At 41.1% G+C, this 16,440-nt stretch overlaps 2 protein-coding genes across 4 annotated transcripts; both read left to right on the top strand.

Moving 5' to 3' along the window:
* Window positions 1-857: 857 nt before the first annotated feature.
* Window positions 858-2,298, top strand: LOC116125673 (WUSCHEL-related homeobox 4-like). Of its 3 annotated transcripts, none has more exons than XM_031411400.1 (3): window positions 858-1,144; window positions 1,341-1,625; window positions 1,724-2,298. In XM_031411400.1, exons 1-3 carry the CDS (start codon window positions 935-937, stop codon window positions 1,859-1,861), a joined length of 633 nt encoding a protein of 210 aa, XP_031267260.1. In that variant the 5' UTR covers window positions 858-934; the 3' UTR covers window positions 1,862-2,298. The 3 variants fall into 3 exon arrangements, with proteins under 3 accessions (XP_031267260.1, XP_031267258.1, XP_031267259.1); XM_031411398.1 differs by having other exon boundaries at window positions 864-1,144; window positions 1,338-1,625; window positions 1,724-2,294; XM_031411399.1 differs by having other exon boundaries at window positions 870-1,144; window positions 1,338-1,625; window positions 1,727-2,287.
* Window positions 2,299-4,583: 2,285 nt separating this feature from the next.
* On the top strand, window positions 4,584-5,351 carry LOC116125607. Its single transcript, XM_031411304.1, has one exon. The coding sequence runs from the start codon at window positions 4,584-4,586 to the stop codon at window positions 5,349-5,351; it is 768 nt and encodes a 255-aa protein (XP_031267164.1).
* Window positions 5,352-16,440: the final 11,089 nt, after the last annotated feature.

A 16,440-nucleotide genomic window follows, 5' to 3' on the forward strand; every position in this document is an offset into this window, starting at 1 on the left:
AGGTCTGTGATTGCGGTCATCAACTATGATTACAGTTTTATTCAAAACTCATCATACAAATTGGAACATGGAATCATTACTCGCCACACCTAAAATACGTAAGCAATAGTACTTGAAATGACTTGTATATATATATATATATATATATATATATATATATTATGTATGGTGCATGGTAGGTACAAGACCCAAGACCACAAAGAAAAAAGAAAAGTGGGATTTGGTAAAATTATTATATGTTTTTTTTTTTTTTTTTTTTAAGTTTAGGAAATTGGAGCAACAGTTTCCAAAGAAGAGGATTGTAGATATGGCATGCACTGAAAGTAGATAATATTGTAATGTGAGTTAGTTTTTTCAACATTCTCTACCACTTAAAGACGACGGCATTCACTTGTTTCTCTCACTCCCCCAATTAATATCCGTATCTTGAAAAGTAAAGAGTTCCATTTTCAAGTTTTGGGATTGGAGGAATCTTTTTTCATTCCTCTCCCTCTCTCACTTTATAGAAAATAAAGTTTGAGAGAGAGCACCGAAAAGCATAGACACCTTATCATGAAAGCAAGAAAAAAACGACCGATGAGACGGGCCAACCCACACGCATATACTCACACTCACACAAACCCACACGCTCATTTACAATTATGAAATTATTTCTCTCTTTGTGTGTTCCCTCTATTCACATTTCTACTGCTTTCTTTATCACTCTCCCTCTGTGTTTAAGTTACGTGTCTCTTTCTCTTTTTCTTTCTTTCTTTCTTTCTTTTTTTTTTTTTTTGGACAATTATCATTTAAAGTTAATATGGAAACCCAAGTCAACCTCACCTCATCATTTGGTCTTGGTTCTTCTAAGCACCACCTCATATCCACTTTCTTTACTTTAACTCTTATTCATTTTCCTATATAATCACCACTCTCTATCGTTCAGTCCTTCACCATGGGAAGCATGAAGGTGCATCAGTTGGCACGTGGATTCTGGGAGCACGAACCATCCCTTACGCTTGGCTGCAAGCGTTTACGCCCTCTTGCTCCCAAGCTGGCAAACACAGACACTACTGTCACTGCTTTCGATCTCAAGACCTTCATTCGACCAGAAAGTGGTCCTAGAAAACTTGGATCTTCTGACGACAAGAGAAATTCTCCTCAGGTGATGACTCCATCTCAATTCTCCATTTTTCATACTTATCCCTTCATTATTTCATGTTCTCAGCATATTAGTTAACTACTGAAACATGCAACATCAAAAGAGATTCTATATACTATGAATAAAATAACTCAAAGCCAAAAGATATAAATTAAACATAAAATCTAGGAGTAAACTGAATAAACAAGTGATACAGCAGGTGGAAACGCACCCTGGAGGAACACGGTGGAATCCAACACAAGAACAAATAGGAATTCTGGAGATGCTGTATAGGGGAGGAATGCGAACTCCGAATGCACAACAAATAGAACAAATCACATCACAGCTAGGGAAGTACGGGAAGATAGAAGGAAAGAATGTGTTCTACTGGTTTCAAAACCACAAAGCCCGTGAGAGACAAAAACAGAAGCGAAATAGTCTTGGTATTAGTCATTGTCCGAGAACCCCAGCCGCCAGTTTTACCACTATATCTTTGGACTCTAGGGTATGTGGATCCACTCCCGTTTGCACTAGTTACTTCATGGTCTTGAAAATCATGTATTTACTAAAAGGTCTAAATTTATTATATATATATTTGCACAGCAGGGAAATCAAGTAGTACCAGAAAGAGATGGAGACAGTCCGTACAAGAGGAAGTGCAGGAGCTGGTCATTTGAATGTTTGGAAGAGGAAGGGGATAGAACTCTAGAGCTTTTCCCATTGCACCCGGAAGGCAGATGAAGGGGTTTGAATAAAATTTCATTGAACTTTGTTCCATTTTGTGATCTACTTTGATGTGCTTTTTCTTTCTTTCTTTGTTTCGGGAAAGAAGAAAGATAAGTTGTCTCTCTGTACTCTACTGATGTATTATTTCTGACTTAATTAGAACCAAAGCGGTTTGTCACTCTTTATTCCATCTCATCAGTCTGTGGTGGTGGGTGTGAAACGTGATCCTTTTGACTACAGGAAAACTTGATGAAATTGAGCTTTTAGGTTAAAAGCAGAGACCTATGGACACTGAAGTCCACGCACCTACTTCTTCTCCTTAAGCCTACCCTTTGATATTTTAAGTTTCAAATGGGAAAAGAGATGTGTCCTCTTCTCTCAAAGTATAATAAATTGCACTATTTCGAAGACTTTCATAAAGTAGCATATCAACTTCAACTATCAGGAGACATGCAATTGCTTTTTCTTCTCTTTGGGATTGACATGCAATTTCTTTTTTAGAATAAAAGAATCACCTAGTGTTATGTGGGGGCCATTCATCAGCAGTTGCTCCAATAACTTTTAGGAGGGAAAAGATATATCAGCGAATTTCAAATTATTAATCATATGCTTCTATATAATATATATCATCTTGTGCATTAATTCATACTGAAATTAAATATATACTAGAGCTCATTATTGGATTTTGATTCACATCCAACACCATGCTACTAGATATCTATCTACATTCTTTTCTCCTTCCAAGTTCCAACTATACATTTAATCCTTTCACAGCATATACCACAAGAAAATTAATTTAGGAATAATATATACTTGGAAATTAAAATAGAATGTAGTTTCTCACTATATTGAATATAAGAAACTATCCTAAGTTAATGAGTGCAATAGTATCAGCGATGTCAACTCACTTACCATCAGTATATTCGCCGACAACAGTAGTCGGTTGGTCAGTTTTCAATTTTTAGAAGAGTATTAGAGTAAACCACATGTTCCCACCCAAGGTTAAGCAAAATGTAAAGTTTCCACCCCTAGTTTCATAAATTTTGGATTCCACCTTTAAATTAACATTGTTAATGAATTTAACAGTTAAGAGTGTGCTATTACTATACTACCCTTGACTTTTGATTTCAAGCACCTAGCCACTGTTAAGGCCAAAAAATGTCCTCGGCCCAAATAGGGAAACACCTCTAACAAAGATGAAAGCTCAGGCCCAACCCCGATGGGGCCCAAATCAAAATTCCACAAATGAGGCCTATTCGATATGAAGTGCAGTCAGATTTTACCATCTGGACCCAAGCCTACTGATCCTAGAACACCTCTGGGCTTACGGTCAATTCGGAGCCAACAGTTGCCTACGAATTACACTCCTACTAGAATTTTGATAAGGAAGTCAATTACTATCCCAATTCTTCCAAGGTCCGTATCAGAGGCACGTTCGAACTCCCTTTCCTACTAAGATAAAGGAGCCCAAGGATACACCCTTTGAGAGGACTACCACTACAAGGACTCCCAGTCCCACCAGGATTCGAAGACCATACAGTCACTATTTAAAGAACGGTCAGCCCTCTCACCAAGGACATATACATTACACCTTCAGACCCTGGAGTTCCCACTTGAGAACTTCGCATTACAGTCATAGTCACAATCCCCGACTAGACTTCCGGTAACCTTTCCTCTCCCTAACCCTCACTATACTAGCCTCACTCAGCCTTGCTGACTTAAGCGTCGAAGTGCCTACGGCGAACACCGCCCCGGTGTTTTCCGTCCGCTTCATGCTAATTTCCTCAAGTGTGCAGGTACAGCAGATCGTTAGTGGCCTCAACCTTACGGGATCGATCCCTTTTTTCGCGAAGGTAGATTTTTGCATCTACAGTTTGGCGCTCACCGTGGGGCCTCTAGCAATCATTCGTCTCACAAACCCTGCTCCGTGAAGAAACTCTCCATGGCTGACAATTCTGATAACACCAATCCTTGCCTCGAGGCCAAACTGCAGGCTCTGACCGCCCTCATGTAACAACACTCAGACAAGGTGGCTACATTGGAAGCTGAGAACACTGCCATCCGGACCGAAAATGCCTCCATCAAGGCTGAGAACCAATCTCTAAAAGAGAAGGTAAGTCAGTTTTATGATCTTGAGCTTCTGCCTTGTCAGGTACAACCTAATCGGTTTTGCGCCTCGATTTTGTCTATGCAACCCCTCTAGACTTCAGAGCATAGACTCGCAATCTCGGATACGAGGTCGCACCAGCTATGTTCGTCATTAGTTGACGATTCAGCCCTAATTGATAAGGAGCGGGGGCCGTCGATAGAGCCACTCTCGGTCAATCCGCTTCAGGCATGAGATCAAGGCGTCCAAGTGACAGAAAGCCCACCACAACAAGAACCACCCATCCTTGCCATTCCATCTCACCTTCAGTCAGTAATCCCTACCCAAACTCCACCTGGCTTGGCTTATCCTCGTAGGTCGAGCAGTCCCACACTCCTTCAAACTACCCTGCTTGAGTTCATCCATCCTAATGGGCCGAATGAATAGCAAATAACACCCCTTACAATCCATGTGGGGCGAAACACCTGATCGGTCACGAGGGGAGTCATCTAACCGGAGGGAATAAATGGGGATCAAAGCTACCAAGCGGCGCATAACGGAGTGACCCATCAGACTACACCACGCGGGTTGACCCACAAAAACACATCAGGTGCAAATCGCATGGCCAACCAAGTTAACCAGGACAACCTAATGGTATCCGCATCTCCCATGGAACATGTATTGGCCAAGAGACTGGCCGACATAGAGGCAGTGATAAGGCGCATACCCGGAATGCCTGTCCCAACAAAAAAGAGTCAACCTCACTACTATGCCGATTCACCCTTCGTGGATGCAATCGCGTTAGCCGAGATACCACACAAGTTCACCATCCCTAACATGAAACCCTATGATGGAACAATTGACCTAGATGACCACATAGCCTCCTACAAGCAACAAATGTTCGCCCTATCAATACCCCAAACACTGAGGGAAGCCTGCATGTGTAAAAGCTTCGGTTCAAGCCTCTTAGGCCCAACTCTTCAATGGTACACTAACCTCCCAAACTATTCGATCAACTCATTCGCCCAGCTCATTGACACCTTCGTTGAACAATTCGCTAACAGCAAGAAGCTCGAGAAACTATTGGCAGATCTGTACAAAGTCTATCAGAAGAGAGGGGAGCCGCTGAGAGAATACGTCAGTAGGTTCAACAAAAAAAAAAAAATCTTCATCCCCTCCTGTAACCCAGAGACAACAGTAGATGCCTTCAAGAAGGGTCTCCTTCCGGATGGAGAACTATACAAAGACCTGACGAAGCTCGGTTGCACTATGATGGAAGACGCATTAGCCAGAGCTGTAATTCAAATAAGGTGGGAGGAAGATGAAATGAACCGGATGAGGCATGCCAGGTATGATGACCGTCTCCAAAGACGGAATGATAGAAGGTCAAAGTCCAAATCGTTTGAGCCCCGTTACTAACCCCCTCCATGCAACCTAAACAAGGTTAAGAGACCATATGATCACTCGCCAATTAGAACTGACAACAGACCATCCGAGTCCAGCCAATACAAAATTTCGGAGTATAACCTCAATGTCAAACCAGCCCAGGTCGTGGCAATCATGAAAGGAATGGGACCTATCGTTATGTGGCCAAACAAGCTCAATCCCGAAGCAAGGAGGGACACTACCAAGTGGTGCGAATTCCACGGCGACCATGGTCATAACATTGCGGACTGCATCACCTGCAGTTGGAAGTCGTCACGCTACTAAAGAGGGGACATCTCCGAGATCTGTTGACAGATAAAGGGAAGAATACAATTAGCCAGAAAAGCTTGAAGGAAGCGTCTCCCCCCCACCGCAAAAACCTACACCAAAGGGTTTCTACTCCATTATCTCTGGTAGGTCAAAGATCAATGGGGTAAGCTACTCCTCAGCCAAGCGCTATGCTCGAGCTAACCATCACTTAGAAATCCAATCCAGCCATCTGCCCTCCTGGCTGCATACTAACCAGGTAATCCAGTTCGAAAATGATGAGTCAGTCACCCTAGCCACCCTTTATCACGACGCTCTAGTCATTTCCCTCCAGATTGCAAATATCCTAGTCAAGAGAGTATTCATAGATGGGAGATCCTTAGCAAACATTCTCTTTCTTGAAGCAGTGAAGGCTATGGGACTAGACGAAATAAACATCAGCAGACGACTAACTATACTGGTAGGGTTCAGTTCCGAGCAGAAGTACACCATAGGAGAAATTGCTCTCCCTGTCTACACCAGTGGAGTCAACAAGCAAACCATCTTTCTAGTGCTCGATTGTCCTTCACCATACAACGTCACCTTGGGCCAACCCTAGATCCACTACATGCGAGATGTTCCATCCACCTTCCACCAAACCATTAACTTTCCAACGAAATGGCGGGAGTAAGGGAAATCAAGGGCGACCCCAAGGCGTCCAGAGATTGCTACAAAAATACCTTCAAAAGCAAAGGTCACGCTTCATAGCAACTACAGTCTCATCCAACTATTCTGACTGAGCCAGATCAATCATCTATGGAGGAGTTTGATGAAGTGCAGATACACCTGGAAGACCCCGAAAGGAAGACCCAGATAGGCTCACGCCTCGAGCCCGAAATAAGAGAGAAACTCATAGAATTCCTTAAACAAAACCAGGATTGCTTCACTTGGTCCCACGCTGACATGACAGAAGTCAGCCTAGAGGCAATCGTCCACCACCTCAAAGTAGACCCGGATCACCCTCGAGTGAAACAGAGGTATAGGAAATTCGCACTAGAACGCTACCAGATTGTCAATGAGGAGGTCAACAAATTACTGAATAATGGCCTGATCAGAGAAGTCCACTATCCTGACTGGCTGGCAAACGTGGTGGTGGTGGTGAAGAAAAAGAACAGAAAATGGAGGGTTTGCATAGACTTCACGGATTTAAACAAAGCATGCCCCAAAGACTCTTTCCCGCTCCCGCATTTCGATATGATGGTCGATGCGACAGCAGGCCACGAGCTCCTAAGCTTCATGGATGTCTTCTTAGGGTACAATCAGATTTTCATGCACCCGGACGAACCAGGAAAAACCAGCCTTCATTATAGAAAGAGGGAACTATTGCTACAAAGTGATGTCGTTTGGTCTCAAGAATGCCGGGGCTACCTATCAGCGGCTAGTCAACAGGATGTTCACTGAACACTTTGGGGACACCATGGAATTATACATTGACGACATGCTCATCAAGTCTCTCATGGCCGAGCAGCACCTCGACCACCTCAACCAGACATTCACCATCCTAAAGAAGTATAACATGAAGCTGAATCCAGTCAAATGCTCGTTCGGGGTTTTATCAGGGAAATTCCTAGGATACATGGTAACTCAACATCGGATAGAAGCCAACTCTGACCAAATCCGAGCGATCCTCAACATACCATCACCAACTTGCATCAAAGACGTTCAGCACCTGGCAGGACGAGTAGTCGCCTTGAGCTGCTTCATCTCCAAATCCGCCGACAAGTGTCACCGTTTCTTTCACACACTCAAGAAATCTAAGAAGTTTGAATGGACCCCTTCCTGCGAGGGAGCATTGCAACAGTTGAAGAGATACTTAACCTCCCCCCCACTCATTTCCAAGCCCAAGGATGGGGAAAAACTTTACACCTATCTGACGGTTTTAGAGACAACAATCTCAGCAGTGTTAGTTCGGAAGGATAATACGAAGTAGCTATCGGTCTATTATGTAAGCAAGTCACTCCTTGACGTGGAGACACGATACAGTCAGTTGGAGAAACTTGCACTCGCTATCGTCCATGCATCCAGGAAGCTCAGATCATACTTTCAATGTCATTCCATAGTCGTACTCACCTCCTTCCCACTCCAGAAGATACTACACAAGCCAGAATTATTAGGCCGACTCACACAATGGACAGTAGAGCTTAGCGAGTTAGACATATCCTTCCAACCACGCATCGCCGTCAAATCCCAGGCATTGGCATACTTTATTGTTGATTTCACCCCAAACACCACCGTCTTCAAAGTGAACTCTCTCAATGGATGGCTCAAGCAACGTGAATGAAAGTGGGCTCGGCATCATACTTACTACTCGAGAAGGAGACGTCGTCCAATGGGCATACGATATGGATTCAAATGCACCAACAACGAAGCTGAATACGAGGCTCTCATCGCTAGACTCTCCTTAGCCAAAGAAATCGGAGTAAGGAAGCTGGAGGTAAAGTTCGACTCCCAACTCATGGTCAACCAGCTACAAGGCACTTACCAAACTCGCGACTCAAAGATGACAACCTACCTGAACCTGGTCAAAGAATTGCAGAACACCTTCGAAGAGTTCTCAATCACCCAAGTCCCAAGAACGGAGAACACCCATGTTGATGCCCTTGCTAACCTCGGCTCAGCCCTTGAATGTTCCTCCCAATCATCCATCCCTCTATTATTCCTCCAATGGCTAGGGCTACAAAAAATCGGTTAACCGAACTGGATACATGCTTTTTGTAACCGAACCGGTTTTTTGGTTCAAGCCATATTGCAAACCGAAATCGGTCTGAATTTTGCATAAACCGGTTTGCAAACCGATCCGAATTTTTAGTTTGCAATCCGATTAACCGGTTTACAAACCGATCCGAATTTTTAGTTTGCAATCCGGTTAACTGGTTTGCGAACCGGTTTTATTAATAATTTTTTTTTTGCGAATAGGTAGAACAACTGCTGTAGAGATCCAATAGATGCAGGAATTTGTCCAGAAAAACTTCAACCGACTAGAATTCTGGAAGGAAAAATAAACAGAACATGATTTTTATAAGGATTCTGACAGAAGTTTGCGGTTATCTAATGCTTTGACAGAAGTGAAGAGCTCATAATAAAATACAAATTGAGAGAAACCTCCTGTAGGTCCCATGCTTTCATGCTGTGTAATAAACCATATATAATTATCTCACAACAATAGAAGCATAAGAAAATATGAGGAAACACCAAAGTCAAAACAGAAACCTCCTATAGTTTAAAAAGTAGAAATTTAGGAAGAAGATGTTACACCTTTGGAGATTGGAGAGGGCAGCGGTGGCGACTGGAGTCTTGGAGAGTGAAGACTGGAGAGGGCAACGATGGCCGACGAGTTTGAGAGGAGAGGATGGGAGGAGGAGAGACGAGTTTGAGAAGAAGATGTTACACCTTTGGAGACTAGAGAAGGCAGCAGCGACTGGAGTCTTGGAGACAATGGAGAGTGGAGAGGGCAGCGACGGGCTGACGACCAACGAGTTTGAGAGGAGGAGATGAGGTATACGTTAAGTGTGTACTATGTAGTTGTCAGGGATTTCAAAGTTCAAACTAATATTAGATTTGGGTATTTAGGATTTTAGATAATAAAGGATTTTTAAAAATTAAAATTATATTATTATATTAAAATTATGAGAAAATCAGTTTCGGTTAACCGGTTTAGAAAGTGATATAAATCGTAAATCGAACCAAAAAACCGATTTAGCTATTTTTTGAAACCGAAACCGGTTTTTCAGACCTGTTTCGGGTTAACCGGTTTTGGTTCGGTTCGGTTTTTGGTTTTTTTTTTTTTTGCAGCCCTACCAATGGCTGGCCAACTGGAAGGAAGGACCAACGAACAAGTCGCCCGAAGAAGTAATGGACATTGAATTGTCTGATACCTAGATGACTCAAATAGTAAAATACTTGGAGCACAATGAGCTCCCAGTCGACAAGAATGAAGCATGCCGCCTGAGAGCGAAAGCCGCCAGGTTCACTATATACGAAGGCCAGCTCCTTAGGAAGTCATTCTCTGGTCCTTACCTCAAAAGCATAAGTCTATAAGAAGCCAAACGAGTTCTCGCCGAACTCCATGAAGGCGAATGTAGAAACCACGCCAGAGGACGCAGCCTTGCCCACCGGGTGATCACCGCTAGCTACTATTGGCCAACTATACGCACTGACTCAGTAGCTTATGTGAAGAAGTGTGACAGTTGCCAAAGGTTCGCCCATGTCTCCCACCCGAACGACTCAACTCCACTCTCACACATTGGCTGTTCATGAAGTGGGGAATGGATATAGTCAGAAAGCTCCCAACCGTGCCCAGGCAGCGAGTTTTCATGTTGGCTGTTACCGACTACTTTAATAAATGGATCGAAGCCGAAGCACCCACACAAGTCAGAGACAGAGAGGTAAAAGCTTTCATTTGGAAGCATGTCATCTGCAGGTTTGGGATACTGAAGGAAATCATCACCGACAATAGATCTCAATTCATCAGTTCAGAGATTTCTGCGACATGTGGGGAATCAAGCTCAACTTCTCTACCCCCCGCAACACCCAATCCAACGGCCAGGCCGAATCATCAAATAAAACTATCATGCAAACTTTAAAGAAACGACTACAGAAAGCCAAAGGCACATGGGCAGATGAACTACCCGGAGTCCTTTGGTCCTACCGAACGACAACTCGCTCATCTATGGATGAAACCCTTTTCTCCCTCACATATGGATCTGAAGTAGTTATCCCAGCCGAAGTATCAGTCCCTTCCACTAGACTTCAATGGGCAGACAGAGAACCAACAGCCAAAACTAGGGGTGTTCAAAAGCGGTTAACCATTTCTCTGAACCGAACCAGATTTTCGATTCGGGAAAATTCCCGAACCAAAACCGAAAAACCAATTAACCATTTTAAAAAAAGCGGTTAACCGGTTTTGAACCAGTTTTCCATTTTTTTTTTTTAATTTTATCCTAAATTAAATTGTAAATATAGACAATACATATCTAAATAAAAATTAAACATTCATATATATCCATTGACCACTACTAACAATAAATTAAAAATTGATACAAATAAAAGTCCGAAATGAAATAAAAATAAAAGTCCATAATAAAACAACAAAATAAATAAATAAGTCCCAATGGAAAGCAACAAAAGAAATTGGGCAAATACAACTCCACAAGTAGAAAACGGAAACCAACATTAAGTCAATGCGAGTAGATCTCCCAATATCTGCCCAAATAAAAATTAAATGTTAGAAGTTTATAAAAATTAAATCATATTTTTTTTCATTGCCTACAATAAAAAACTATTAAAGAAATCAAACCTTAATTAAATGCTGCAAAACCTTCAATCATCAAGATGAATACGAGTAGTATTTCCCATTGCCGAAGACACAAATTCTACAAAAAATAGGTCATATAAATAATGGTTAAAATCAAAATTCAGTCAATAAATCCAATAAAGACAACATAATAACTAATAATTGAAACTAAAGCAAAAACTTTACCTGACTCAAGCTCTGCTATCTCTTCCAAGCTCTCCTCAATCATGAATGGTTCACGTGTAGCCCGAATCCAATCTTGTGTACAAATAAAAGCCTCCACTATCTTAGGAGTGAGGGAGCTATGAAATGGATCTAATACACAACCCCCAGTGCTAAAAGCTAACTCAGATGCAACAGTAGAAACCGGCATAGCCAACACCTCTCGTGCTATCGAAGAAAGAACTGGATATCTATTTGAATTGACTTTCCACCAACTCAAGATATCAAACATGTTGTCCTTATGAAGCTGCTCACATTCAACCTCTAAATATTTATCCATCTCAAATTTGGTAACAATAACATCCTATCCAGCCATTGCCTCATCGTACATACAATACATCAATTCTTTAGGATCAACATTTACATCTTCCACATTAACCTGACTTGCTTGTTGAGACTGTTGACTAGATTGCCCACTTGGAGAATTATAAACGAGCTTGTATTGGTCAAATAAAGAGTACAAAGTTGTATGCACTTTTGTCTTCAAAAGTTCAGCATTAGCATCATTATAGGATTTACTAATAACCCAATTCACATATCCTAACTTGAATCTAGGATCCAACACCACTGCAATGAATAACATTAAGTTGATATTATCAATATTTGACCAATATTTATCATGTTTTCCCTTCATTCTCCTAGCCATAGTACTTAAGCCAACATTATTACTTCTACACCATGTTGAAATCTGCATTCCAATGGCAAAGATCTCCCGCATGTATGCATTGCCGGTAACAAAAAGTGAGTCCGACACACGTAGAGTAACATCATAAAAAACTTTCAAAAAAGGTAACAAGTAATGGGCATAATCCCAATCACTAGGCATAGGCAAACCCCTTGACTTTTCCCCTCTAGTAAGTTCATCTTTATACTTAATGTCTTGGATTTCCAACAACTCAAATGCTTTCTGAAATTTTAAAGCCACATCCAACATTAAATATGTAGAGTTCCACCTTGTTTCTACATCAAAAACCAAAAGATTTTTTTGTTCAATCTTTTCTTGCTCTACACACTCCTTAAACCTTTGTAATCTCGCTAGAGAAGACCTCACATATCTCATTGCAGAGCGAATTCTAAAAATGGAGTCCTCTATGTCTTTTAACCCCTCTTTTACAGTGAGACTCAATATATGTGCACAACACCTCATGTGCAGAAAATCACCATTCAAAACACTACCCTTCCAACTTTCTAACCAGTTCTGGAGATATTTTATTCCAACATCATTTGAACTTGCATTGTCAATGGTAACGGTGAAAACCTTAGAAATACCCCAATCAAGCAAACACATCTTCATTGCCTTAGCAATCAATAAACCTTTGTGACTAGCAATTGGACAAAAGTTTAAGATCTTTTTGTGTAATTTCCAATCATCATCAATGAAGTGAGCCGTCAAACACATATAGTTAAGGTTTTGGCAAGATGTCCATGTATCCGTGGTAAGACTTGCTCTCTTACTAAACTTACTTAAAAAGGCCTTCAATTTATTTCTCTCATCAACATAAATATTAAAACAATCTCTAGCCACATTAATATGAAAGGGAACTTGAAATAGAGGTTGTGCATCCTTCATCATATCGCGGAACCCCTCACGCTCTACATGCCTAAAGGGCAACTTATCAACAATGATCATTCTAGCTAGAGACCGTCTAAGCCTATCTGGATTGAATTTCTAAGTTGTAAGTGAAGATTGTGTGGAGGTGGTAGCAGTACCACTTGATTGGTCATTTGATTGTGTCTGTTGAAAATCTAAGATCCTTTGCTTCTTATCCATCACATTCAAATGGTACTTTTTACATCGACTTAAGTGATTCCGTAGACAACTAGTACCACTTTTACTTGGACATGCAAGCACATTCCCACAATAATCACATGTTGCTGTCCTATCATCCACATTCTCACAAGGATTTACAGTAAAGTGATCCCACATGTCAGAAGTATTCTTTCGAGTATTAGAACTTACACGTTTGGGGACTCGTGGTGGTCATGGTCATGGATCAGGATCCGTAGAAGGCTGTGGGGCTACCAATGAGTTTGGAGTTGGATTCCTACTAGTTGGTGTCTCAGGACTCTCATCAGTAATAGAATGGTTAACAGCCATGGGGTTGGATTTGGACATCTGCAACATCAACACGAAGAAATATGTTTTAGTTTGATACATGAAATAACTCTATAAAATACTACCTAGCAGTGATACATGAAATAAGTCTATAAAAGACTACAATAATCAAGCTCACTTAAACACAATAGCTCACTTAAACTCAACTATCCGCTTAAAAAATGATCTAGCCTTTAAATTCTGAAAAACATAGCTTTCAATCAGCACATATTAATCATAACGAATTGCAAAGTATATTTAACCATAAAATAATTTAAGAAGTAAACATAACATAATTATATTTGGGTGTTGCTTTTGGAAAATTTAAGAATTTATACCAAATACTAAACACTAAAGCAAAATGATCACAGCATGAGCTCGCAACTTAGGTGCCATTTCGTACTGTATTTCAGTTGTGTTCAGCTTTAGATTCAAAACAATAGCAAAATGCATCTGATATATATTTCCATGAGACTGAATTGAAAAACAGAGGAAGCTTTCTTTAATTTTACAATGAAAATCTCAAAAATGTATTTAGATAATTTAACAATTTATAAAAATATGAATTCTAAATTATATCCATACTTCAAAATAAATCTCAACTGAAACACAAAAAGTTTGAAATAACCTCATGCTCTTAACTCATTCTCCCCCCTTACCTCTTCTAGTCACTGCCCCATGCAATGAATTTCCCACTTTGTAATGAATCCAAATAACATCTCCAATTGGCTTCACGTTCTTGGATATCATACAAAAGTTTTGGGTTTTAACATGGGATAAAAATGAATGTGTTTTTGAGTAAATATGAAGTTGTGACATATAATCTGCCATCTAGGACCATAACTAAAAATTTTAATAAGTAAATCTAAGTATAATCTGCCACACTAAAAATGTTTTTATGCTTCTAACTTTTGTTTTTCCGTTTGTGTCCAAAAAAAATAATGAATAATTGTTAAGCACATGGACAACTTAAAGAGGTTTTATTAATCAGTTCATGTGAATTACAAATATCATTCTCCCTTTGAGGATGAACAAAGCTTTGGAGGATGTCTTTTGAAAGAAAATCTTAGAAGATGAAATTGTGTCTAAGCAGAGAGACGAAAAGATCAAAAGTCAAAACAAGAGCATGTTAAGTGGCAAAAAGTAACGTGGGTGGAAACTAGGAAGTTCTTACCTTGAAATTAGGGCTAAAATTGATGCCTTTAAACTCTGTTATGTATTGTTGCTGCGCCTTAGTTTCTTGAGAATGGATGAGTAGAAAAGCTGATTTATAAACTGGGAAGTAACGTGGGTGCCTGCTAGAGCTGGAAGAAGGAGAAGGAAGAAGTAGCTTTGCTGGATCTGGAAGAAAGATGAAGAAAATCGGGAATTTGGGAACTGAGAAGTGAGAGCTACGAAAAATTTTGTGGCTTGCGATTTTAGATTGAGTGAATGTGAATTAGGGATAGGTTATTATTATTATTATATATATATATTTGAAAACCAGTTCAAAAAATTGGTTTTCGGTTAACCGTTTCTAATTTTTCCCGAACCGGTAACCAAACCGAAAATTTGGTTTTTTGCATTTTTCGAACTATTTTTTTGGTTAACTGGTTTTTCGGTTCGGTTCGGTTTGGTTTTTGCATTTTTTTGAACACCCCTAGCCAAAACCTCTGTCACAACCTGGACACCGTCGACGAATTGCGCGAGCGGACAGCAATTCACAACACAGTCTATCAACAGCAGGCCGCCCGACACTACAACCGCAACGTCCGAATCAGAACTTTCAAAACTGATGACTGGGTCCTCCGCAAGGTCTTCCAAAACACTAGGGAGGTCAACTTTAGCAAACTCGGCCCCACCTGGGAGGGTCCCTATAAGACCGCCCAAGGAAGTAGGGAAGGGCACCTACCGACTTCAAACTCCCTAAGACAAAAGCATCAACAATAGTTGGAATGCAGTCTACCTCAAACGATATTACTTTTAGCTTAACTTCTCCATCAACATTTCTATTTTCTTTTTTTTGTTTTTAAAAGGGATGATTGGGCCTATCCATCTCCTTCACCTTCGGTCGGCCTCATGGCCCGAGTACAATAAAGTATTATTCAGCAATAGAACTGTTTACACCTTCGATCGGCCCAGGCCAATTCATAAGTTTACACCTTCGATCAGCCCAGACCGATTCATAAGTATTACACCTTCAATCGGCCCAAATCGATTCTTAAGTGAAACACCTTCGATCGACCCAAACCGATTCATAAATATTACACCTTCGATCGGCCCAAACCGATTCATAGTATAACACCTTCGATCGGCTCAGACCGATTGTTAAATATACACCTTCGATCGCCCCAGACCAATTCATAAGTATAACACCTTTGATCGGCTCAGACTGATTCTTAAATTTACACCTCCGATTGACCCAAACCGATTCATGAGTATTACACCTTCAATCGGCTCAGACCGATTCATAAGTTCACACCTTCGATCGGCTCAGACCGATCCATAAGGTTACACCTTCGATCGGCCTAGACCGATTCATAAAGTTACATCTCCAATCGGCCCAAACCGAACAGAATACTCGTACTTCCAACCGACGAGTCATCGACCCAACCCACTAGAGAGTCCATATGACTCAGCCACTTGGCCCTATCAAAATTAGAGCACAAGCATGCGGTTCAACCCCTAGTGCATCTATAAACAAACAAGTAATCAACTAATTCACCCACAAGGAAAGTAGCAAAACAGAATCACAAGTATAATATAAAAGAAGCCTCAAGCGGCTAAGTACCAAGTACAAAAGTAAGGCACACATGCCAGAGAAAGCTAATGCATGCCCCAAAAATACATGAATAACAATAAACCTAAAGGGAATCATGGCCCACATCATCAGGACGAGTCGTCTCGCCTACCTCCGACTTGATCACCCTGTCACCGGCCCCAACACTTGCCCCTGCAGCCTGGTCGCTCACATCCTCAGTAACCGATGGCCCCGACTGGCTGGCAAGATTGAACACCTGCTCATCGATTTGCTCCTCCGTACGCCCAATTGGATATCCTCATCCAGGTTCCAATGAGAGGTGTTCCCAGCCTTGTACTCGAGCATGAGCTCTCTCCTTGCCCTAATGATGGCATCATCAGCAATGCTCAGGCATTGCTCCCTCAGGGACTTAACCTCCACAGTCCTC

This window comes from Pistacia vera, unplaced genomic scaffold (assembly GCF_008641045.1).
Source record: "Pistacia vera cultivar Batoury unplaced genomic scaffold, PisVer_v2 Contig169, whole genome shotgun sequence".
Classification (NCBI taxonomy): domain Eukaryota; kingdom Viridiplantae; phylum Streptophyta; class Magnoliopsida; order Sapindales; family Anacardiaceae; genus Pistacia; species Pistacia vera.

Bases quoted from the DNA above. Each gene is read 5' to 3' on its own strand.
- LOC116125673 (XM_031411398.1), top strand. From the start codon at position 935: ATGGGAAGCATGAAGGTGCATCAGTTGGCACGTGGATTCTGGGAGCAC. The intron at 1,145-1,337 runs GTGATGACTCCA...CAAGTGATACAG, and splicing joins ACAAGAGAAATTCTCCTCAG to CAGGTGGAAACGCACCCTGG. The intron at 1,626-1,723 runs GTATGTGGATCC...ATATTTGCACAG, and splicing joins CTATATCTTTGGACTCTAGG to CAGGGAAATCAAGTAGTACC.
- LOC116125607 (XM_031411304.1), top strand. From the start codon at position 4,584: ATGGTATCCGCATCTCCCATGGAACATGTATTGGCCAAGAGACTGGCC.